The sequence below is a fragment of the Protomyctophum parallelum genome (genome assembly GCF_964188405.1).
Source record: "Protomyctophum parallelum genome assembly, chromosome: 3".
NCBI lineage: Eukaryota > Metazoa > Chordata > Actinopteri > Myctophiformes > Myctophidae > Protomyctophum > Protomyctophum parallelum.
Genome location: NC_139698.1, coordinates 39,714,802 through 39,738,766, shown reverse-complemented (window position 1 = coordinate 39,738,766; position 23,965 = coordinate 39,714,802). Strand labels below are relative to the sequence as shown.

The following is a 23,965-nucleotide window of genomic DNA, read 5'->3' as shown; positions in this document are numbered from 1 at the left end:
CTGCCCTAGCTCACATAGCTGTATAGGATGGGGATGACCTCAGAGGTCACTTACATGACAGACTGGGCTTTGGAAAGAAGGCGGATATACCTGGCCTCACTGGGCATAGTAACCAGAGCAGCATGGTGGCCCGGAACAGTTGATGCTTTCAGTTTCAAAATAATGATGCTAAGCCAGCTTCCCTCTAGTCTACACTATACACAGAGACTACAGTGAGGAAGCAGTTTAGCAGAAAGGTAGAAGCTGGCGATTGAGGGTTCATTTGTGCCAACCAGAGATTGCAATCTACTTCACAGTATGTGAGCTCTAGGGAATCGTACTATAAAACGGTCATGGGAATCATTGGCTTTGAATGGCAAGACATTTTGAGCCAGGGATTGAGGGGGAAAAAAAGGGAAAGACATTCCTTGTAAAGACTATCCTGTCCAGGAGAGGGCAGCTTTTTGCCACCTTCTCAACACAATCCAAGGACTGATTGCACTTTAATTATTTTGGTGGATGGCCTCTAATTCTGGTGTGAGGTGTCAGGTGTGAACTACATTAGACACTGTATAAATTATGTTCAAATATTATGTGAATTTATGTGAATTCTTAATATATTATGGGAATACCACAGCATAATGTTTAAACTAAACCAAGAATAAAGAAATTAGGCAATAAAGAGCTAAGTAATATTCTATATCGCCATTTTTACTGTTCCCTTTCGCTTTCTTTAGTTTAATGATTTGCTACAGTAGTATAGTAGCTGCATCATTATGTAGGCAGCAGGCTATCAATGTACCAATACAAATTGTGATGCAAGCACAAGAAAGTTATAACTGAATTACTTTTTTTTTGTAGACATAATGGTTAATATACTATTAAAACAAACTGAAATTTGACCTTTTATCAAATTGAACCCGCCTCTCCATCGGGTAGATGCTGATGATGTCAGCATCTGCCCTCCGCTTTGTTACTGTGGCAACCAATGAGATTGATAGTAAAACTGCAGATGGTCTGTCGGTTAGCATGCTAGTGTTAGCCACACCGCTATTTTAATGCAGATACCATCATTATTGTAGTCCGGATATACCCCAGGGTTGATGTTTTACGTTACACTGAAGAAGAACAAGCTCAGATATGAAGTATCAGTCTTTAATGGTACATTTAGCCATCTTAGTTCGCGACAGCTGAAGTTGGAATGGTCTTTTTTAATCTATTTAGAGTTGAGTTTTGATCATCCTGGACAATTACACCTGTCAGTCTGCCTCATCATCTGATGCTGTGTGCAGGATATGACATTATTTGGGAAGTTTGCTGGTCAGTGGTCACAGTGGTCAAGAGTAGCATTAGCGTGGGCTTTTGTTTTGTGTCGATCGTGTGTACTGTAGTGTAGTGGTATCGCCTGTTAGCGAGGGCACTGTCAGCCGTCAGGTATACTCTTAGCCCTGAAACAGGACTGTCATAAGTACGGGCGCCATGTGAACCATGGCTATTAAACTCTGTGAAAACGTGTCCTGTCCTGAGAGCGAGATTCCTGTATAAATAGTTTCAGCTGCGGATCTGGGACTGGGAATATAGACGCTCCTATAGTGTTCTTTTCGCTTCTAATCTATCTACCGTATAGCGCACCATGGTAAGTTTGGGATTTACCGTACTTTCAGGACACTGAAATGCCGTTTTCATTTTTCAAGTTTTGAACACTTCTAACGTGTCTAACGTAAGTCATCGAAAAGAGCTATTTCTTGTCTACTTTGAGGTGTTCTGATATTTGGTAGGAACAATCTTATGTCTCATTGAAATTGTTTACTTCAGTTTAATATGGGCGTTTAAGAGTTTTATCTGTTTATAATTAAAATGTTGCAATATTTCTGGCAATTATAACAATGTTCTAGGCAACAACTAACTACATTAGCTAAAACAGTAACTATGATTGAAATGAAAGTGAATAATCATGGCCAAAAGGGAAATGATTTTGCTATAGGAGGAGTGATGTAGGGTGAGGTAAAGATGATCCAACTATACATGTGATATCAATGTTGCTGTGCCAATGCCAGAACCCAGTCAGTTGTGACATGCATAGCTGACAAGGCTAACTTGTTCTTCTGAATAGCTAAGGCTTATGTGGCTTTCCTATTGCATAATGTGTTCTGCAATAAAAAATCACTTTCCTATTTCTGCCGGCTATACTACTGTAACCTATATGTATTAGCTCACTCAGTCCCTCTGCTCATACTGTAGCTCGGAGCTACAGTATGAGCTGTAGCTCGGAACTACAGTATGAGCGGAGGGACTGAGGTCCCATATGTGGTTAATAGTAATACTGTATTAAAGTTACTGGCCTTCCAGAACTGGGTAGTCCAACCACAGAAATAGGCAAAGGAGCAGATTACCTGGGTCAGATATCATATTAAGCCATCGTTTGAAAGAAATATGCAATTCCATGTGGCATTATTAATGTATTATTCATTCCTTATTTATGGAAGAACAGGACACTTATGGTATTCTTATTGACTATCAATTCAAATGTATTTTGTTAGGTTGACAAACTAGACATAGGCTAGCTAATGTTCTCACACTTTATTTTATATTGTGAAATTTGTAATCATTTTGTTTACATACATTGTGATCTGGTCTGATATAATATGCAATAAAACAGTTGATTCAGCTTACTGTCTGACTGTTTTTCTGTAGGTTATTATGTGACTACATGGGGCCGTGCCAAGGATTGTCCACCTGCACAGTGCACACACATACTCCTCCCCTCCCCTCCATCCCCCACACACTTAAACACAAACATACTCACCAGTCTCCCAGGCTCTCACCAACCCCCGGCGAAACTTGGATCCTTCCAACCACAGAACTACCCTACATACCCCATTGTGGAGCTGTCCTGAACTCTGTCGGATTGGATGTTACATGGATTCTGACTGAACATAAGAGACAGTGAAGAGCACCATACTGTAGCGTTCTTACTGAGCCAAAAGCCAGCCAATCCGTGCTGGTATATCTTTGATCATAATCAGAGGATACAATATCAAGGTACACTGTTGGCAGGATGCCAAACTGAATTGGATTTTCTACTATAACCTTTACAGGACATGAAGACCAGTCACCAAGTGCCTGTTTTGCAGTCAACACTGAGTGGGATTTTTTGGTATTTTCTTTTTTTTTTCCAGTATAAAGGTTGTCCTGGTGAATAAAGAGTGAATTGAGAGTGACATGCAGGAAGCTGCGATCCATGGATCTTAACAGGTTATTGCCAAACCTCTCATCCTGATCACATCCCTCTTTCTGAGTACAGAAACGACAGTTTAAAAAAAATCAACATGGATTCTTTATCAGTCTAGTTGGATTTTGTCACAGCATCTAAGTCAACCATCCTACTTCTTGCATTTCTTCACGAATACACATTTGAGACCATGAATACCACATGTCATATCAGCAGGTCTATCTGTAGTGTTATAGGAGATTGATAAAGAGTAGTCATATTATCCATCCATACAACAGAAGAATGTTGCCTAATAAAAAAGAGCCACTTATGGAAGGAGAAGAGCAGGAGACGGTGGACAAGGAGGTCCCCAGCCTCCCTGAAAAAAGGAGACCCAGGGAGGGGGAGGATGAAGACCGAATACCGCTGCGTCGCTGGGTGATGCACGGGGCCGTGATGTTCGGCCGCGAGTTCTGCTATGCCATGGAAACGGCTCTCGTAACACCAGTGCTGCTGCAAATAGGTGAGACCGAGGCAAGCATCAAGCACATATTAATACAAGGTGATGTAGTGAGAGTCTGTGTATGCCTTGTGGTTTTGACAACCTATATTATTTCAGATTGGTAATAGGTTCATATATGAATGTGTAGATGAGGCTATGGTACCTGTCCAAATGCTACTGCTCTACAGAGGTGGCTGTGTTCTGATTTAGCACAGCAGTCACTGAAAAGGTTGCATAGCTGTAGGCTGGTGAAATCTGTTGGTGTAGCTTTGCCAGAACTTGATTTTCACCTGCTGTGTAGTTGGCTGCATTTGAATTGGCTGATTTTCCAAGTTGCTTGTCTTATACACAGATAAGCCGCTGTATGATCATGGTGTGTGTGTATAGGAATGCCATGTGTGGTCATATTGTGTACTAGGAGGCCATGTTGCTGTCCACTTTTCTAGAACAAAGTGGACAAAACATCACATGGAGAAATGGCCATGATCCTAAAGATCAGCATGAACAAGAGTGGGATTGTGGAGCTACTGTTACATGCAGGGGTAGAAATTAAATGGTGTCCATTAATAGGGCTGCAACAGTTAATCCAAATATTAATGTAATCTATTATTTAAATTAAAATATCAGATTTTGTGCAAAATAGCCGATCTAAAAGCTCACAATTCAACGCATGACCTTTGAACTTCAGCTATTTTTGCTAATTGTTGTACAGTATGAGAGCTTAAAGGGATTTCTCACTTTCTAACATGTTTGAGGTCATTTTAACTACTCAGGCTTTTGTGAGCGCCACAGTTTTTAAGTTGCTTGATTCAGTAATGAGATATTTTTCATATAAATTATCAGACACGCCCCTTTCTACAGTATATAATCCATTGTACTTCAAACGCCATTATAACCATGTTAGATTCATTGAAAATACGTGTCCTTGGTTCTGGTAATATTGTCCTAATTTGTAAGGGGCCGTGTTTTGTCATTTACTTTTTTGGAGAAATTGTTTTATAAAAAAATAAAATACATTAAATGTTATTGAAAAAACAAATGGAGTTTTAAGTTACAACTGGTTTAATATGGGGGGGGTGTCTGATTAAATGAATATCTAAATACTGAATCAAGCCACTTTCAAGCCCACAAAAGCCAGACACTAAATATTCCTTTAGTGCGTAAACTGGGATTTATTTTTGGCATCCCCACTTATTAGCAATTATTTAGGCTTCAGAACAGATAATGTTCGGTTGAATAAACACGCATGAAATTTTCATCCTATTTTGTTTGTACCGGTCTTTAAACACAGTTGCATAAACATAGTATAGATGCACTGTATAGTCCAATGGGGCTTTATAGCCTATGCAAAAAAAAATTCTTCACGTCAATTTGTATATATATATAAAATATATTATAAAAAACTGCTTTCAGATTACGCGATTCATTGAAAAATGTATCGATAGAAGAATAATCGCTGAAAATAATTGATAGCTGCAGCACTATCGTCGTCTTATCAACTGCTCTGGGTTGTACCAAGGTGTTATGTGATTGTGAGCCTTTGTGTACTGTCCAGTAGTCGCCAGCCAGAGGGTATGAAGCTAGCCACCAGGTTTGCCACCATAGCAGAAATGGAACAAAAGGCCTCTACTCCTGGCTAGGTATGACAGGAATGTCTAACACAGCACATTTCACTCACTGTTTTCCTACCGCTTAGAATATTGTTGGGAAAAAGTGTGTTTGAAAAGTCTCCTTAAAAATCCATCAAGAGGTATTTTGAAACATTCCACTGCTCCCAAACACTCATTTCCTGTTTTGTTCATATTTGTAGGCTCTCCATTGTGGTGATAGGGGTAATGTGTTGACATACTGTTGAATAGTTTCTTTAACTATGGACCAAGATCTGAAAGAGGCCTGTGACCACTTCTACCCCCCCCCCCCCCATGTATTGTTGATTATCCAACAGATTCAATCGAATTCATTATCTTTAGATTATGGGCTGAAGGGTTAAATGACCATCTTGATAATTGCCTCAGATAAGCTGCTGTATCCTCGCTCCCCTGTGTGTAGAAAAGTCAAAATCTGTGTACTGGCATAGCATTAGGAAAAAAAAGAAAAGTTGATTGATTGAGACTAATCACAATTGTGCCCCATGTTTCAAGTGTAGCATGTATTTTCCCTTCTTAAAAAATAATAATAATAATCCCTTTAACAACCAATTTCCTTATATATATATTTTTCATTATTACAACATCATCCAAAGACACATTAACCTCCCGGTCAGGTTGAATTGTACCAGAATGAGAAGAACAGTGTTTTTGCAGGAGTGGTTTTGTTACACATGGCTAGGTTTCACATGGCTTGCCAGAGATTTAACCGTTCATTCATTACATGTTTGTTAGAAAGGGACATGACTTTTAAAGTCAAAGATGTCCTGAATCATTATATATATATATATATATATATATATATATATATATATAGTGATTATATCACAGATAAGGGGTGTGGTAATCTGTGAAGTAGACTAATCACAATACACCATGGCCTGGAGTGAATTATTACTTCAGAATAGATATGGCAACATGAGAATTATAGACATCTTTTAATAACAATTTTACTACAAGAATATTTTTTACAAGAATATAGTGGTGGTATTTTGCTACTGTATACTTTTCCCCTTTTCAATCAAGTTAATCAAATATCTTTCTGCAACTTTTTCTGTCTTTTTAAGGTGGTCCCACAGTTATTTTTAACTGTTCAAAGACATATTTCTTACCATGGTATATGGTTATTTTATCCTACCACAACTATCAAGCATCAGATTATGTAATTTGAGATTTTATATTTTTATTTACTTCATATTCTGTTGATAGCTATAATGATCAGAATATACATTCTGGCTTCTGAATGAAATAAACTGAATCCCCTTAACCACAACTACATTTTAATGGATTTCCCTTCAGGAACCACTTTAAAAACCTTTTGCTCTAAACTAACTAGAGCAAGGAAAAGGCAGTTTTGGTGTCCAGTTCACCAATCAAGGGAACTCAAACACACAAAACAGGAGCACTCCAATCAATCAGAACAAAAACAACTCTCTCACGATGTTCAACTCAAGAATGAACATTGTTTAGCTTGCTTATACTAATAATAGTCCATGTCATAACCTTTGTCACTCTTTAGCCAAAGTGCAGCCACTTGTACAAGGAGCACATGGACAGGAGAGACAGAAAGTTTAACATTTCCCAGATTCCACGGAACTGAAGCTCTCTGAATTATGTGAGAGAAACGTGAGGAGAGGGAGGCAGCGTGGGTAACATGCATGTTGTTCCCTTGAGAATCAGCAAGGCACTCCATGAGAAGTTTCCATTGAAATCTATTGACCTTCCCTTTTCTTTTTTTTTAAAGAAAATGGAAAGACTTGATATTTTTGTTAATGTCTCGCAGAAATCCTGTAGCTTGCCTTTTGTTTGAATCTAAGATTAATCAGTGACATTGTGTTTCATATGTAGTGTCATCATGACTACAGCAAGGCGAATTTTATGTGATATTGATTGAATTAGTTCTTAATCAATTATTGTTTTACGTTTCTGACTGTCCTTGATATTTGAACAAGGTGAACCCTCTTGTAAATGTAAACAAGTGTAATGCTTTATTGGGTCGTCCACTCACAGTTAACAGTCTTTGTATTGAGTTGTGCTTGAAATGTACTGTAATTCTGCAAACTGTTAATAAATATTTCAATCAATCAATCAATCCTCCCATGGTTTGCTAAGGGTTTAGCTCTGAGTTTTGGTTGTTAAAGGTTAAACTAGAGGAGATTTCAACGTCTTTGTTGAGGTACAAGTCGCTCTATTTCACTCCGTCTCTCTCTTTCTCTGTCCCTTGTTCTGTCTCTGACCCTTCGACCTAGTAGTCACATTCTGTTCTGTACTGAAGTTGCAACAGACCTCACTGTGTGTAGCATTCTCATTGCAATGCAGTTTGTTATAGAACAAGGCTTTGGAAAGCGGTGTTTCTTTAATGATGGACAGGGATGCTTGGGATGTTTTGAAAGGCTATTAATAGGGTCATTTAATGAGCCTTGGTCCAAGGGGAGATTAAATTTTCTCTTGGGTACGACCCAGGGGATTCAGACATTTAGACTAATGGTGTACGTACAGTATGTTGACGCAAACTGTGTGCCATTTCTCTAATCCTGTATACCGGTCCGGTAGTATACCTTTGATCATGTTCCCGCCTTGATTTTTAGGTAGCTTTGTCAAAGAGTTTCCTATATGCATAACTGTTTAATTGAACAATATCATGGAAAGTCACCTACTGAGTTTTCTTTTGGAACGATTTTCACATGAATAGCCCATGCTGTAAGGAAATGTATGTTGTTTTGAATCTTCAATCCAAGAAACCTTGGCATGCATTATGTAGCAGATGCCAGACATAGTTAGGATGATATTTCAAAATTGTATACATAACTTATTTAGCTTTCACCTGGGCTACAGGCCTGTTGTTGTAATTCAAGGTGTGGTTTGAGCCTGTAAAGACATGCCCACTCGACTTCCTCAAACTCATGTCCCGTCTTGAGTAAATGAAGGCATACCTAGGGAAGGGTGGTATTTCTGTCACAGAACATTCATAAACAGCATGTGTAATTTGTATATGCAGTAGTGGTTCCCAAACTCTTAAATTAGACCTTTGCCCGGGTTCCAGACTAGTGAAAATAGCAGATCTTCAAGCTCACAAAGCGTCGCTTCGCACCATGTTATGAGATGGAAGATTGGCTATTTTGACTACTTATTAAACTTATTTTTTCTTATTTATGGAATTATTTAGATTTTTATTTTATTTCTTCCTGAAATTACTGGAACGAAATAATTGCATTTTGTTTTAAATTCATGAAAGAGTTTGCTTTTTTGGGAATGTCTTTCGTAAATGTTTTTGATATAATAATAATAATAATAAAATATAGCTGCAAGCAGCAATAAGGCGGGACCAAGAAAAAAGACAATACGCATTAAGAACAATATGCACAAATAAGAATCATGGGCTGAGTTGTCCGTACCTGGATTTGAACACACAACCTTGTGGTCTAAAAGTGAGAGCTCTACTGACTGAGCTACACGGTTTGATAACAATCGTGTGTGCTCGTTTTGGGCATGTCATTATCCATTATCACAGTGTGTTTTGCTGTAAATGTTTTCATGTACAAACTGGGATTTCAGTTAATGGTCCATAGATTGTGTGTAGGATGTTTCACGCAAATTGCTCAGAAATCCAGGCAGAAAATCGGGTATAAGCATTTTTTAAACTGCTCAAAATGGCGGAAGATCTGAGGGCGGAGCTTACTGGTCAAAGTAAGTGTTCCACATGAGTCAAGGAACATGTGGAAACAAGTGTCATGACTTTTGGCCAAATGAGGCATGAGTTAAGCCTGTTCAAAGGTTTCATTTTCAAAAAAAATCTATAGCGTCCAAGTTCACGTGTAGAAGTTTTCGTGCATTTTGATCAAATATCCTGGGAGGAGATACATTTTAACTGTTTTTCATATAATTCAAAATGGCGGGTGATCTAAAGGTCAGAGGTCAAAAGTCAGAACACGAAAGTTGTTTGGCATGTGGAGACACATATAAAAGTGTCATTGCCAACAGTGAAACGGTTCATGACTAGGGTTCGCATAGTCACCGTTTGGCATGGTCCTCTACCAGATTACCGACTGCACGGTTCAGCCAGAACAGCTATTTTTGGCGGAAGGAGGAGAAGAAGAAAAACACAAAAACAATAAGTGACCAAAGTCACTTCGCGACTTCTTTGTCCCTTAATAATAATTAAAAACTAAATGTAGGAAACGAAAAATATAGGGGCCCATAAAAACCCACTGTTTCCCACTGTTTGGGAACCAGTGCATGAATACAGTGCCCAGGCCCAGCAGCTAGGGGTTAAGTGTCTTTCACAGGGACCGGGGGCCGGTGGGCAAACAGGAGACCTTCTGATTCCCAGATGGCCTCTACCCATTCAGAGGGCTGCCCCGTATACCCTGCACTTACAATGGGCCTTCCTGTTAGACACATATAGTCCCAGATCAGATACAGTAGTTCCTTATTTCTCGGCATTGTCTGTTATTAAGCTGTCTGTTGACTAAATACTGAATGTTTACCTGCTAATAATTCATAAAAAATTAAGTTAGAACTACTCTTTTTTTTTTTTACAAACAGACAATACAACAAAACAATACATAATACAGACAATACAATACAATTACTTAAAATGAAAAACAAACAAAAAACAAAACAATAACATTCATATATAAGTACTGTATAATAAAATAATGGCACTTAGAATGGTAACAACAACAGAGTCCTTATGGCCACAAGACCAAACAGCTGCAGAGAATACAATTAGACAATTTCCACCATTAAATAAGATAAATCATTAACCGTAATATATTGGATAAACCTTCCCCATATCTTATCAAACATCTTCTGTTTATTCTTCAAAGTATAAGTGATTCTTTCCAGAGGTTTAACTCCCTAAACCACTGAGCAATACTGGGTTTGCCTATCTTTTTCCACGATAAGGCTATAGCCCTTTTGGCTTGTAGTAAACATAAATCCAGGAATCTTTGTTCGCTACTCTGAATCTTATGGCCAGGTGGGTAAAGACCTAATAGAAACAGTTTTGGGTTAAGCTCAATATCTATCGACAATATCTTCTGAATCTCCCTCCTCACTTTCATTCACAAATTCTTTCACTCTTGGACATGCCCACAGACAATGGAAAAGAGTTAGAACTACTCTTACTTGAAACACTCATAGCCAGCCAATATTCTTATTTTAGTACCAAGGCAAGTTCACCCGTGTGTGTTTGTTCAGACTTCCTTTTTATTTTGATATAATAAAGAATATAAATAAATATCTTCATACAAATTATAAATGAAATGACTATCTTTGATTAATAACCAAGTACTTTAATTATGTACAGTATTGTGATTTAGACTTAAAGCTCCCCTGCTGTATTGTCTCTGTTTCCAGGTCTTCCAAAGCAGTACTACAGTTTAACCTGGTTCCTCAGTCCTATACTGGGTCTGGTTTTCACTCCTGTGATTGGCTCAGCCAGTGACCGCTGTACTCTACGATGGGGCAGGAGAAGACCCTTCATACTGGCCCTGTGTGTGGGCGTGCTGCTGGGAGTAGCACTGTTCCTAAATGGCTCCATGATAGGTGAGTAGGGCGGCAACAGTTGATCAAACTTAATCCAATCGGTCCCTATTCTGGGCTATAGGCAATTTTTTGAAAATAGACGATCTACAATTTCACAATGCATTGAATCGCGCTGCCTTATGAACTTATAACACTATTGTGTGACCAAGTGTAAAATAACACTTGGAGTGATTCATTGGTTTGTTGATATACTGTATACTGTATAAATAAATGTACAAATGATGATAATGAATCACAAAAGTAATCGATTGAATAATGGTGAAGAAAATTATAGATAGTTGCAGTTTAGGTGCGTGAAAAGGATCTAAAAAGGGAACTGAAAGTGCTAAACATACAGTATTTTTGTTGAGTGTAAAGAATGTGTCTTCTATTTGCTGCTATTATAGGTCTGTCCATTAGCGACACCCCCGGTAGCCAGCCATTGGGCATCATCCTTACTGTGGTGGGCGTGGTGGTACTGGACTTCTGTGCTGACGCATCCGAGGGACCAATCAGAGCTTACCTTCTAGATGTGGCTGATACAGAGGAGCAAGACATGGCTCTAAATATCCACGCTTTTTCTGCTGGTAACATATAAAGCACATGATCAGATGCAGACAGGCACGCACATATACAATTTACAATGCAGAAAGTGCCAAAGTAGGACAACATACAAACCCAATAATCTTTGACACAGTTCACTAACTATTACATTACTTGAATAATAAATCAAATATATAATGTGGTATACAGTATTCTGCAATATCAACTTTATACTGACAATTTTTTGTGTACAGTATATAAGAAAAGTAATCTCACATATTGGCAGAATTGGGTTATTGTTGTTTGTAGGAACAAAAGGTTTATGTAACTGGTGATAGAGATTTAAAATGTTTCTGTTTTGAACATTCAGATTACATTTCAGTTTTAATTTCTCTAGTTCAGAGTCCTTTGCTCCCATATGCTACCAATGGCAATCAATAATCATCTCAAAATTAAAGTTTTAGCTGGAAAATTGCATTTTCAGGCCAAAAAAAAGCGTATTTAATGTCAAAAAGTCAAAACATCCTTTTGCACACGCATGTTGCCCTTGTTTTGTTTTGTCTTGAGTGGGTGTATTTATGTTCTCTCCATCAGGGCTAGGTGGTGCTGTGGGCTACATGTTAGGTGGTCTAGACTGGACTGACACCGCTTTGGGGCGTGCTTTTAAGTCCCAGGAACAGGTTCTCTTCCTCTTTGCCGCCGTCATCTTCATCATCTCTGTCACCCTGCACATGCTCAGTATCCCAGAGGGACCTTACAACCCATCCCTGCAGGCCGAGGCCACAGCAGATGGGGACTCCTGCAGTCAAGCCTCCTTAAAGCCCAAAAACAGCCTAGACCTGATTAGAGAGGAGGACGCCTTTGCTCACGAGGAGGGCAAACCTATAAATGTTGTGGACGGGGAATTGGACTTCCTTGATGTGGAACGTGTTAGGAGTAAAAGTGACTCTGCCTTAGCCATACCAGACGCAGCGAACATCAAACTGGATCCTGATCTTGACCCGGACTCGCATCATTTCCTGCCTGAGGTGCATTACTTGCCCTCAGAGACGCAGGACGAGGTCGACGATGTCTTCTCGTCAACGAACCATGTCGATGAGGCCTCATCGCCCCCTCTTTCTCCCCCTGTTCTACACCCTCCCCCTTGTGAGACTTCTCTCCCTGCTGGTGAGATGGTGGAATTTCAGCCCACAAGCCCTTTGGAGCCGCAGATCAAAGACCAGATGGATGGCCCGCATCCTCCGCTTCTAAAAGCCAGCCTGAGCACAGAGGACACTATGCTAAACACAAGGGTAATAAGAAGTGTAGTGGGGAGGTGCCCTAATAGAAAGTAATAGTGCGTTCACTGCTTTGATACTTTTTAATAGTGTGATTTCACTGTTCTCTTCCTCTGACCTGAGTGACCTCCAGGTCCAGCAGGATAAGGCTGTCAACGGAGTAAAAGAGCTTGTGTCCATTTCTGGTCCTTCCCGCCCTGGGAGAGTCCGCAGCTCCACCAAGCAAGGGAACCGCCTCTTCAGCACGTCGTCTCCATCCCGACCACACCCACACACCTTCTACAGACAAGTATAGTTTCCAACGTCTTTGTTTAACCCATTCTGAACGGGAACCAATTTTGGTGTTAGCATCATGTTATGCTTTAGCTATTGAAAAATAGCAGATCTACAAGCTCATAGCGCGCCACCGAGTGGCGCGCTACGAGCTTGTAGGTCTGCTATTTTTGAAAAATCGAGCGACTGACATTTTTTTAGAATCTGATCTCAGGTCAGAATGGGTTAATCAGACCAGTGTGTGTCCAGTGGAAACCTCGTATGAATCTGATGTCAGGTCAGAATGGGTTAATACATGTTTAGTACTAATCAGAAATATTCTATGAATATAAATATTTTGCCTACGTATTTAAAACTTACGTAGCGGTAAAACATATACGGTACGTATATGTCAACACGATGACTATGCTGAGGTGGTCCCTGTCCCACGTCTCTCTCTCTCCAGCCTTCCTTCACCTTCTCCTATTATGGAAGAGTGGGATCACAGCGCTGCCGCCTGCGTAAGCCAGCGTCTGGGGCTCCTCGTGCGATCACCTCCTCCCGCAGCCTTAATGACCTATGTGACATCCAGCGCCGCGCAGAGAGGCGAGAGCTGCAGCTGTCAGCCAGCAGTCTGTCGTCTGAGGGCTCCGACCTGGAGGGGGGCCAAGAGGGGGGAACCACTGTACGACTGCTCTGGCTCTCAATGCTGAAGGTAAGACCTGGAGGGGGGCCAAGAGGGGGGAACCACTGTACGACTGCTCTGGCTCTCAATGCTGAAGGTACTGTTCACTTTGAAAGAATATATATTTAAACATTTGCGCCACATTTTTACGATTAAAAGAAAATAGCAGACCTACAAGCTCTATGAGTTTGTAGATCTGCTATTTTTCAATAGCTAAATTATAACATAATGTTTAAAACACCAAAAGGGGTTCCCGCACAAAATGGGTTAATACATTTTACATTGCAATGGCAAATAGCCGATCTACAAACTCACAATGCATTGCAACCTACTGTGGTAGATCTGCTATTTTTGTCAGAATGTTTGCCTATTTTTGCAGAATGCTTGCCTATAATGACCCAGAATACGGGCGCTAGGGTTAAAAGTGGTTAATTATAAGACAAATGAATGTCTTTGTGCCACTGGTCAAGGTGCGTACAGACACTGGTCCTCTTATTTGTCATGTCATTAGTAATGCAAATCCTTCAATATTAGCATTTTATTTAGTTAATTCACAAACTGATTGCCACAGAGGTTGTTGTGTTAAAATAATCGTCTTGTAATCCATCGTAAAAGCTCCCTAATAAAGGAATGACTTTTTTCAATCAATGACCTTACATTCAAGGCGAAATAAATGATTGTGTTGTATTCTTTCACAGTGAATGAAGAATCCAAAACAAAATAGAATAACTGAATGAAAAGATTAACAGCAAAGCTTTATTATCAAAAATCTGTATATAAGCTCCAGCAGTATAAAGTGTCTTGTATCCAGTGTGTGATTCCTTAACATCCAAAAAACCTTATTGTTTAAAACACGTCTGTTGTAAACAGTCACATGCACAAGCGAGGAGTGCACTTGGCTGGAAGTATTGCCAAGTATTTGAAACAATAACATTTGAGCGAAAATGCTGTGTTTTGGATGTAATGAGGACACCGTACTGTACTGAAAGCTGTGTTGTATTATATGAACAGAATTCTGATATAGTTTTGCTGTTGTAAATATTGGAAGCCTCCTTTTTCTTTTTCAATTCATATATATATTTTTTCTTTTCTGGATTCTTCATTCACTGTAAACACAATTTGTTTTTTTCAAGGCTACACAGGATGAGTAATTGATAGAAACAAAAATCATTCAGGGGTGAAATATTCTTTTAAGGTGGTGACTGACTGGTTATTCAATTGCATTACTCTTCTCAAGCAGCGTGGCCCAGAGAAGAAGAATGACACTAAAAGTTCATTGCGCAAATATCCTTGTTGGTACAAGACGCATTACGTGACATGTGATACATAACGACTGTGGCTGTGACTGTGGCTCAAGAGGTAGAGCAGGTCGTCCAATGATCCATGGGTCGGCGGTTCGAATCCCAGCTCCTCCTGTCTACATGTCGAAAGTGTCCTTGGGCAAGACACTGAACCCCAAATTGCTCCCGATGTGCTGTTTGGTACCTTGCATGGCTTCCACCGCAATCGGTGTATGAATGTGTGTGTGAATGGGTGAATGTAATGCACAATCTATGTAAAGCGCCTTGGATAAAGGCACTATATAAATGCACCATTTACCATTTACCATAACTGACATTGAAGTGATATGAATAGGCACACGGTGTTCTAATAAGTACATATGTCAGTGTTTTGATCAAATAGAGCACATAGTATCACAATCACTCACTGCTTGCACAGCTTACTGTAAGAGTGGTTAAGTATAACAGTTATATTGGGTGGGTCAAGCCTCGAGAATATGTCTTATGTGAATATGGTGAAATGTATCAAGATAAGATTTTTTTTTACGTTTGCAGACTGGCGGCTCCTCTGAGTTGCGCCTCCTCATATCCAGGTAGTAACACTGATGGCTGCTTGCTGTTTCTCCTCCACAGATGCCAAACCAACTGTGGCGGTTATGTGTGTGTCATCTCCTCACTTGGTTCTCTATTATAGCTGAGGCTGTGTTTTATACTGACTTCATGGGAGAAGTTATCTACCACGGAGACCCTAGGGTACTACACACACACACACACACACACACACACACACACACACACACACACACACACACACACACACACACACACACGTAGTTGTATAGTACAGTACAGCACATACCTGAGATCTTCTGTGGTAAAACCCAGACATGTTGACTTGTGATTCAGAGTTCAGACCCACTGTTGCTGGAATTGATTATAGACGACAGTGGGTCTGACCATGTGAGACTAATGAATATATGATCACGGTGCTACTCATTTTTTTCATTGATGTTTCTTTCAGGCACCAGCTAATTCCACTGAGCTCCTGAACTACAACAAAGGAGTACAGATGGGTTGTTGGGGACTGGTGGTCTACGCTGCTACTGCCGCTGTCTGCTCTGGTTAGAACACTCTGGGCTCCATTTTCGTTTGATCTTTCTAAATACACTGTTTGGGGATTTAGCAGTGGGGAAGGGGTGTTCCCCCACTAAAGTTGGTATTTTGATTACCTGTATAAATCCCTAAAACACCTCCGTTACCTGTTATATTATCCATAGGTGTGGTTTGGGCGTTACAATAATCAAACCAAACACCGGCCCACGTGCCATTGCCTTTAGGATAATTCTATTAAGAGACATGGGTGTGGCCCAGGCCGTAGCGTAACGGTCTGGGCACCCGACTGGTAATCCAGTCGCAGTGTGCCGCGGGTTCGACTCCCGGACCCGACACGGCCTTTACTGCATGTCATCCCCCCATCTCTCTCCCATTTCCTGTCAGCCTACTGTCTGTCCCTTCAAAAATCAATAAAAGGCGTAAGCCGCAAAAAAATATCTAAAAAATGGGTGTCTGCAATCACTAAAAGCAGTGGTGATCAGTGTTTTATACTTTGCACCATCTTACAGTCTGTTTGTGCAATCTAACCCACCCCTTAATTATTTTCTCTTTTTTTGTTCCAGCCCTCCTTCAGAAGTATTTGGATAATTTTGACCTGAGCATTAAGGTCATCTATATCCTGGGAACCCTGGGATTCTCTATAGGTAGGCAGCACTGTTGAGTAGAGTAGAATGCAGAGAGGGATTATGATTCAATTTCTGAGCAAGGAAACCTTTTGTACTGTCTTGATGTTTACCAAAGAAGTCATTCCAATCTAAAATGCTTTCCTAACTTCTCACAGGAACTGCTTTCATGGCAATCTTCCCTAATGTCTACATTGCCATGGTGATGATCAGTAGCATGGGTGTCATCTCCATGAGCATCTCCTACTGTCCTTATGCTTTGCTGGGTCAATACCATGAAGATAAAGAGGTACAGTACACGCACACATGCACGCATGAACACAGGGTCTGTCTCATTTGGAAAGATACAGCCTTTCTACCTAATTTCCTCATTAGCTTCCTATTTTGTCTAAAAGATTACATAATCTGAGACAACATAGAAGGATTGTCACGATGTTATGGTGAACCTCAATTTGATGGATATTGGGTTGTTTTTTTTCATGCCTGATATGGTAAATGAGTATTATTTTGTAAACTACTTCAAGGTTACACACAAGATTTAATTAGCTTTTTGTCTGTGGCAGCGATCCTCCCTTGTGTGTAGAGTAGACAACAACAAGGAAGGGGCGGAGACTCCACCACTGCTGCTGAGTAGCACAATGTACCTCTCGTAGGCTACTAATGACAGAGAGCGAGTCCAAATTAGTTCCAATAAAAAAGAACATCTAAAGTCTGTCACTTGGAAATGTTTCAGTTACAGGCAAAATGAGCTACAAAGACAACCGTAGTCATAAGGTATTTGCCCAGATATTTGAAGGATGGGGTTATTGTTACAGTGGTTTGTGATCAGTGGCGAAGACAGGCTGTGTGTGTTGGGTACTGGAACTACTGTCAGATCACTTCTGGTGATGTTGACAGACCTGCTATAGGCCCTGACAGCAAGGATCGTCTGAAGATCCTGTGGAGAGTGCACCACAAGAACACACACACACACACACACACACACACACACACACACACGACTTTCCCTTCCATGCCCCCACCTCTCGTAGGTTTTACAAATGTATTATAGCAGTTATTATCTGTCATTTGGCATTTCATTTCCACATGCGTCGTTTCTCATTAAAATCTCTCGAAATAAGTTTAAGAGTTCAGTTCTTTCCAGGAATATTAGGCTATTTCTGAACTTTAATATGATAAATATAAGTCCTACTGTATCTAATATCATTATTAGCCAAAAGTCATTAGCACTTCATGTGTCATGTGATGTGTGACGTAAAGTTTGATGCAGTGTGGTGCCTCCCATTTCCATAGGAATCAAACCCATTGAGTCACTCACACAGTGTACACAGACTCACAACAAATGAAAAACACCCTGAGGGCATCCGCCTGGGTGTACAGGGTTTGATGAGGTCTGGCCATATATGGAGCGTGTCTTGAGTGTACAGGGTTTGATGAGGTCAGATCAACATATGGAATGTCAGAACAGGTCAGCTCCATATATGGAAATCTAAGCGTTTGAGGTTTGAGGTCAGATGTAGAGTTGCTGACCAGCTCCATAATGCAGATCTAGGTGATGATCCAGTCTTCGCCGTGTACGTATGGCTACCCATGGTTTGATGAGGTCGTGATCTTCATATATGGAGACGGCCATATATGGAGCGTGTCACGAGGTGTGATGGACTGACGGCCATATATGGCAGTGTGATGTGTCACGAGGCGTTAGGGACTGACGGCCATACTGTATGCGGTGGTGTGACGGAATGAGTGACGAGTTTTGCAGGTTTTCATAGTACAAATGCAACTATGGATGACATTTTGGAACTATTGATTTTATTTGCAGTTTTATTTTATTTGGAAGGAGAAGCTGAAGCTGAGGCTAGTGAAGTTGTTATTGATGAAACTGTAAAAAATAAAATGTAATGTACAGATGTAATGAAGGTCTGAACGACCAGAGCGCACCTGGGGTGAGTTCCAAAGGTCTGAGCGTATTTCCAAACGCAGTGGAGTTACCGCGACCACTTAGAACGTTTATCAACCGTTTTTCATAATAATGGCGAGGCATGGTACGGAAAGTAGTAAGTACGGATCTTTGTCGTAATCAACCTTATTTCCTAAACATTTTATTTACCAACCTAGGAAACGTCCTTGCAAATAACACTGCCCTTTCTTTGTACCACATGAATTAGCAAGCTAACTTTATTTTGTATTTGTTATTCCTCCAGTACATTCACCATAGCCCTGAAAACTCTAGAAGAGGCTTTGGTATTGACTGTGCCATCTTATCCTGCCAGGTAAGCATTTCTTTCACTCATTAAACTGTGAAGTCCCATGGTAGTTCTAAATTGACCACAAGCTATTGATTTGGAAAGCTATAGAACCCATTAATGCCTGATAAATTGGTTTTAATCTGCTTACCCTAAGAGGTTCATGCCATGTAGGCACTAGGCTTTCTTTTTTTTTTATAGTCTATTGTATTATTTTGCTTGTAATACAAGCAGTTTCATATACAGTATCAGGTTCTGATGGTTTGAATGCTGGGTGCTGTTGTGGAGTAAGAGGGAAGTGTGACTGTATTTATATTTTGTTTTTATGTACAGGTCTATATCAGCCAAATCTTGGTAGCATCGGCCCTGGGTGCTGTGGTTGATGCCGTGGGGAGTGTGCGTGTTATTCCCATGGTGGCCTCTGGCGGGTCCTTCCTGGGCTTTCTCACTGCCTGTTTCCTAGTCATTTACCCAGACGGGCAGGCCAGCAGCTCAGAACACACTGAAGTACCAGGCCCTAACACTGAAAGGACCAACCCTGAGCCATCTCCGCTGAGACTGAAAGCCAAGGAGAGTTTTATAAAGGCAGAGCACCACTCTGTGGTCTGACAAGGAGTACTTAAGGTGTTTACAGACTGCCGTTTTTGCTTATTTTTTCCAAAAAACGTGGTCAGTCTGCAGGGACTTTTAAGCCTTATTTTCAGTTGAAAATATGTCATTTCTTGTTGAGCAGCATGTCAGACACCACTAAATTTGCCGCAAGGTACCCTATTCACCAATACTTTGTTACTGTAACGCCTTCAAACCAATTTTGCACAAATAAAACCCTTGGAAGCAATAATTAACAAGCACGCAAGCAGTGGCTTCTATTCCTGTGAGTCACAGACATAACCATCAGACTGAAGCATAGTTTTCTTTTGTTGGCCATTTGGCAACATTCCACCGTTTCTTGCAATCATCTCCAGTGTGCAGTGCTACTCCTACAACACTAACATTTTTCGCTATATTTTACAAATGTTTCTTTCGTCGAATCTCAAATGTCCTGAATAGTTTTGAGTTGAACTTCCATTCACTGCCATCAGAATCTCAGTCTCACTTGCAGAAATGCACTTGTTCCTTTTTGTTTGGCATCATGGTTCAGACCTGAGAGCACTGACGAGGCCACGTTTATAGATGTGTGGAGCTGATTCTTTTATTAGTCATCAACCTTGCTGAATTAAGCTGAGGTACACAATTCTCCCTAGGAATTGAAGGCTACAAGTAGCCTACTCTTTGATGGTGTAAAAGCTAACACCAGTAGCTTTTGAGCTACAAGATAATTTGCATTAATTTCATATTGAATAAGAGAATTGTGGTGTGCTCTTAGCTGCCGGGGAGCGAAAATAACCTGCCTTCGCAATGCAGTGTTACTGAATCTGGGCCTAAGTTGTTCAGGGTGCTTATCCATTATAATGAAGGTATACCACATTAATTTGATTTACAAAACGGAACGTCTTCATCACAGAAATTATTTGATCAAACCTGCATAGTTTAAAACAGATTTTCAGCCTGTGGTTAAGTGGCTTTAAGTTATTCTGTCTACAAAGGAGGGAGAAGAGAAAACAAGTGTACCTAAACACATCTGTAGAAGGCTAGAAGCCTTAGATGTCCAGTATACTAGCTTATCTAGTAGTTTACTCTGTAATGTACTACAATACATATTAAGTTGCTGTAGGTTGGTGTGATCCACCAATTCCGTACACAGCGCCAGTTCAATGCTCACCTACAGTAGCAACCTATTGCGTTTGAAAAATATTTATGGTGTGTTCTTATTCTCCACATAGGAGGCAAAAAAACCAACAACATTCACGTTGCTTCTTGAAGCGAACTTGTTCAAGTTTGAATATTTGAGCGAAGAGGAGGAAGAGGCTAATTGCATGCATTCATGTCACCCGGTTCGCCTCATTCTGCCTGATGCAGCATTGCGTCGGTTCACGCCTTTGCATTGACTGCATGTGTGCAGTATGTAATCGTGCCGCACAAAAAACATCTACAAGCTTCACAACGCGTGTGCCCACATCAAGGACCCCTGAGGGACCCCACTTTGAGAACCACTGCTTTACAGTACGTTCCTCCACTTCACAGTGGCATTGTGCATAAGAACACTATCCAAATGCTGAGAAATACATGTGACCTGCTGTACTTAATGTACTATTTCTGTAGATCCATAATAGACACATGAATGTATATTCCACTCACTGCCAATGGAATATCTTGACATTTTAGTTCCATTTTTGGTAATTTGTATTCACCAAAGAATCGCCATATTATAAGTAATTGGTATGTTCATTGATTAATTTACTTTACAGTATGATGATTTAGGAAATCAATAGACAACAATTCACTATGTCAAGGTATCCTTTCAAGTTGATGGTATACAATCAATACTTTTTGTAATATAGAGTTGAAATCTTGCCTGAAAATATGACCACATATTTTTACGCCGTGGCTCTGCAGGAGGCTAGCCATAAGATTCTTTATTCATTCTTTAATACGTGATATTTTGATTGATTTAACTTATCCTATCTACTAGGTGCTAAATAATACGCCAAGTTAGTTTGTAATCTTGTACATCAACATTTACACAAAATGTTCACAAGTTTACAATTACATACTGTATAGAAGAGCAGAGACCCAGAGTTTTCCACTGAGCAAAATGTGGCACCTCTCGTCCGCAGACGAGCCCTCCATCGTCGCTAGCTCTGTGTGATCATATACAACTCCCACTACATTTAGATTCTTCTGTGGAACTAAACCACCTGAAACCATTTTCGTCATTATAATACCGGCCCTGACGACAACAAGCTCACCCCATTTGCTTACTAAATCTGATCAACGTTGAATACCTGTCCCAATAAAACAGTCAGAGATTGTTATCGTAATCCACTGATGTATTGTACTGAACGAAAGGCATCTACATTTAGGCACTAAGGTGTGGCACACAACATGCTCTAAGCTACTGCCAAAGCAAGTTATGACGGACACATTCCACATGAACCAGCCTGCATGCTAAACAAGGCTGCATGCATGCCTTTGATTGGCAGAAAACAGACAGATTGACAGGAACACCTTTTTGTTTGCTTCAAACACTGCATAAACACAATTTCCTGCATTATTCTTCTAGGAGGCTTTGCAATGCCGGTTCTGAGTCAAGCACAAGCAGTACTACGACCACAGGCGAAACGTCGTTTCGCCTGTGGTGATTTCATGAACCACTCTTCATGTTATTCTTTTTTCAGAATGTAACCACCTGGTGACAAAACAAATCAACTCTGTAGACAAACTCCCACCCCATTTGACGTCAAAATCTGACATTTCATAATTTTAGTTTCCTGTCAACCCCTCACCATTGCTCCCCCCCACCATTTACTTATCTCCCCCAGTCAAGAACGTCATAAAGTTCCTATTTAACTGGCTTGTTTTGTTTTGAAACACAGCAGTTTGCTGTTATGCCCCTTTTTTATTGGTCGTGTATTATAAAAAGCAGCTTTAACCTGAGGTTCTGATTAATTGACTCAGGTCAAATTTTACTTAGTCCAGTGAAGTAGATATATACACAGTTTACAGCTAGCTTTGTTTGCCACAGATAAATCTCAGCACTGAGCACACTTAGTGTTACAAATAGCAGTGGAGTACATTATACTTCCTGGCCTAACTCTCGGAGCACAGCATAGTATCCCATAGATATTGTTATGCACAATGTACCTACTGTATACAGGGCAGGCTATGGGTTTCAGTGTGAATATAATTCAGTGTGTAGTTCTCTATCCCTCTAATGTTGCATATAAAGACCAGCCACTTGCCTGTGCGAACCTTCAAATGTGTAATGACTACATGGAGAAAGAAACACATGAGGCCTTAGTATTTGAGTCCTTTGCTTTCACTTTGACTTCATAGTTTCCATTTACCATGGATGTGCCAATGTCTCAAGTTAAATTATTTTATTTCATTTTACATAAAGGGAACAGCCTCACTCTGCATCATTTTAAATAGAACATTAAAGGGAAACACCACATATTCTATATAAATTCCACAATGCCCCACAGATTGTCCCTTTATGCAATACATGTATAGTAATTGTGAATGTAACATTGCAGCGTTTGCCACCGTATATCTTTCTTTAACTAAATGCTTTACTAATGATTTCGGACCCAGTTTTCAAAATGCACCTACCGGTAGTCATGATTGCTGCACCTGACCCATGATGGAGAGCCAAAGATTCTTAAACAGACCTTGACTTATGGAATTTAAGCTACTTTGTAATAGAATGCCTTTAGGGTTCAGGGTGATGTATGCTGTCCTTTGAAACTTTTCTACCTGGAACCCAAATAGACTCAGTGCCTGTGAGAGTACAGCCAATTCAAATCCCCCATGGCTCTATACTAGTGTTATTGTGGGGAAAGCTTTTGCAGAATACAGCAATCGACAAGCTGACTCATTGTGAGCTTGTTGATCTGCTATTTTCAGCCAAAGCTTTCCCCACAATACAATACGGATGCTGGGGTTTAACCCAGCAACTGTTTTGAACCTTGAAAATGGCAGACCTATAAATGAAACATACTTATCAATCATAACAACGGTACAACGATGGAAATCTTGATCTATGAATGAACAAATGAGTTGACTGAGTTATAGTATACACTATACTAGTATCGTTTGTGATTATTATTTATTTGAAGTTATACACAGCATTGGTTACAGAAGAGAAAGATTGTGAATTCCTTTCATAGATTGTGTGCTGTTGATTTGTTTCTTTATTATTGAAGGGACACTTTGATTTGAAAGTCAATCACTGAATTTATTATAGAAAATGTAGCAAGTTCTTATACATATGGCCTTCTCTTTGCTGCTGTACATACATTTTATACCATGAGAATACAGTTTTTTTGTACCAATTAATGACTTCTATGAAAACAATTAATTCACTTTTAACTGTGAAGTGTGTGTCTGTGTCTTCATTGACAAGCTATTAGACATTCCTCCAGCTCAATTCACCTCTAGCCCTTTTCCCATTGCATTTAAGCAAGGGTTTATTGGAGA

The 23,965-nt window shown here is 40.1% G+C and overlaps 1 protein-coding gene across 2 annotated transcripts; it reads left to right on the top strand.

The window, feature by feature from the left end:
- Positions 1–2,678: 2,678 nt before the first annotated feature.
- On the top strand, positions 2,679–22,075 carry LOC310856451 (solute carrier family 45 member 4-like). Of its 2 annotated transcripts, none has more exons than XM_083761899.1 (12): positions 2,679–3,713; positions 10,700–10,888; positions 11,275–11,454; positions 12,005–12,702; positions 12,821–12,976; positions 13,406–13,654; positions 15,538–15,657; positions 15,926–16,025; positions 16,581–16,661; positions 16,799–16,929; positions 18,845–18,913; positions 19,220–22,075. In XM_083761899.1, exons 1-12 carry the CDS (start codon positions 3,494–3,496, stop codon positions 19,493–19,495), a joined length of 2,469 nt encoding a protein of 822 aa, XP_083618025.1. In that variant the 5' UTR covers positions 2,679–3,493; the 3' UTR covers positions 19,496–22,075. The 2 variants fall into 2 exon arrangements, with proteins under 2 accessions (XP_083618025.1, XP_083618024.1); XM_083761898.1 differs by having other exon boundaries at positions 2,679–3,752.
- The last annotated feature ends 1,890 nt before the right edge of the window (positions 22,076–23,965 follow it).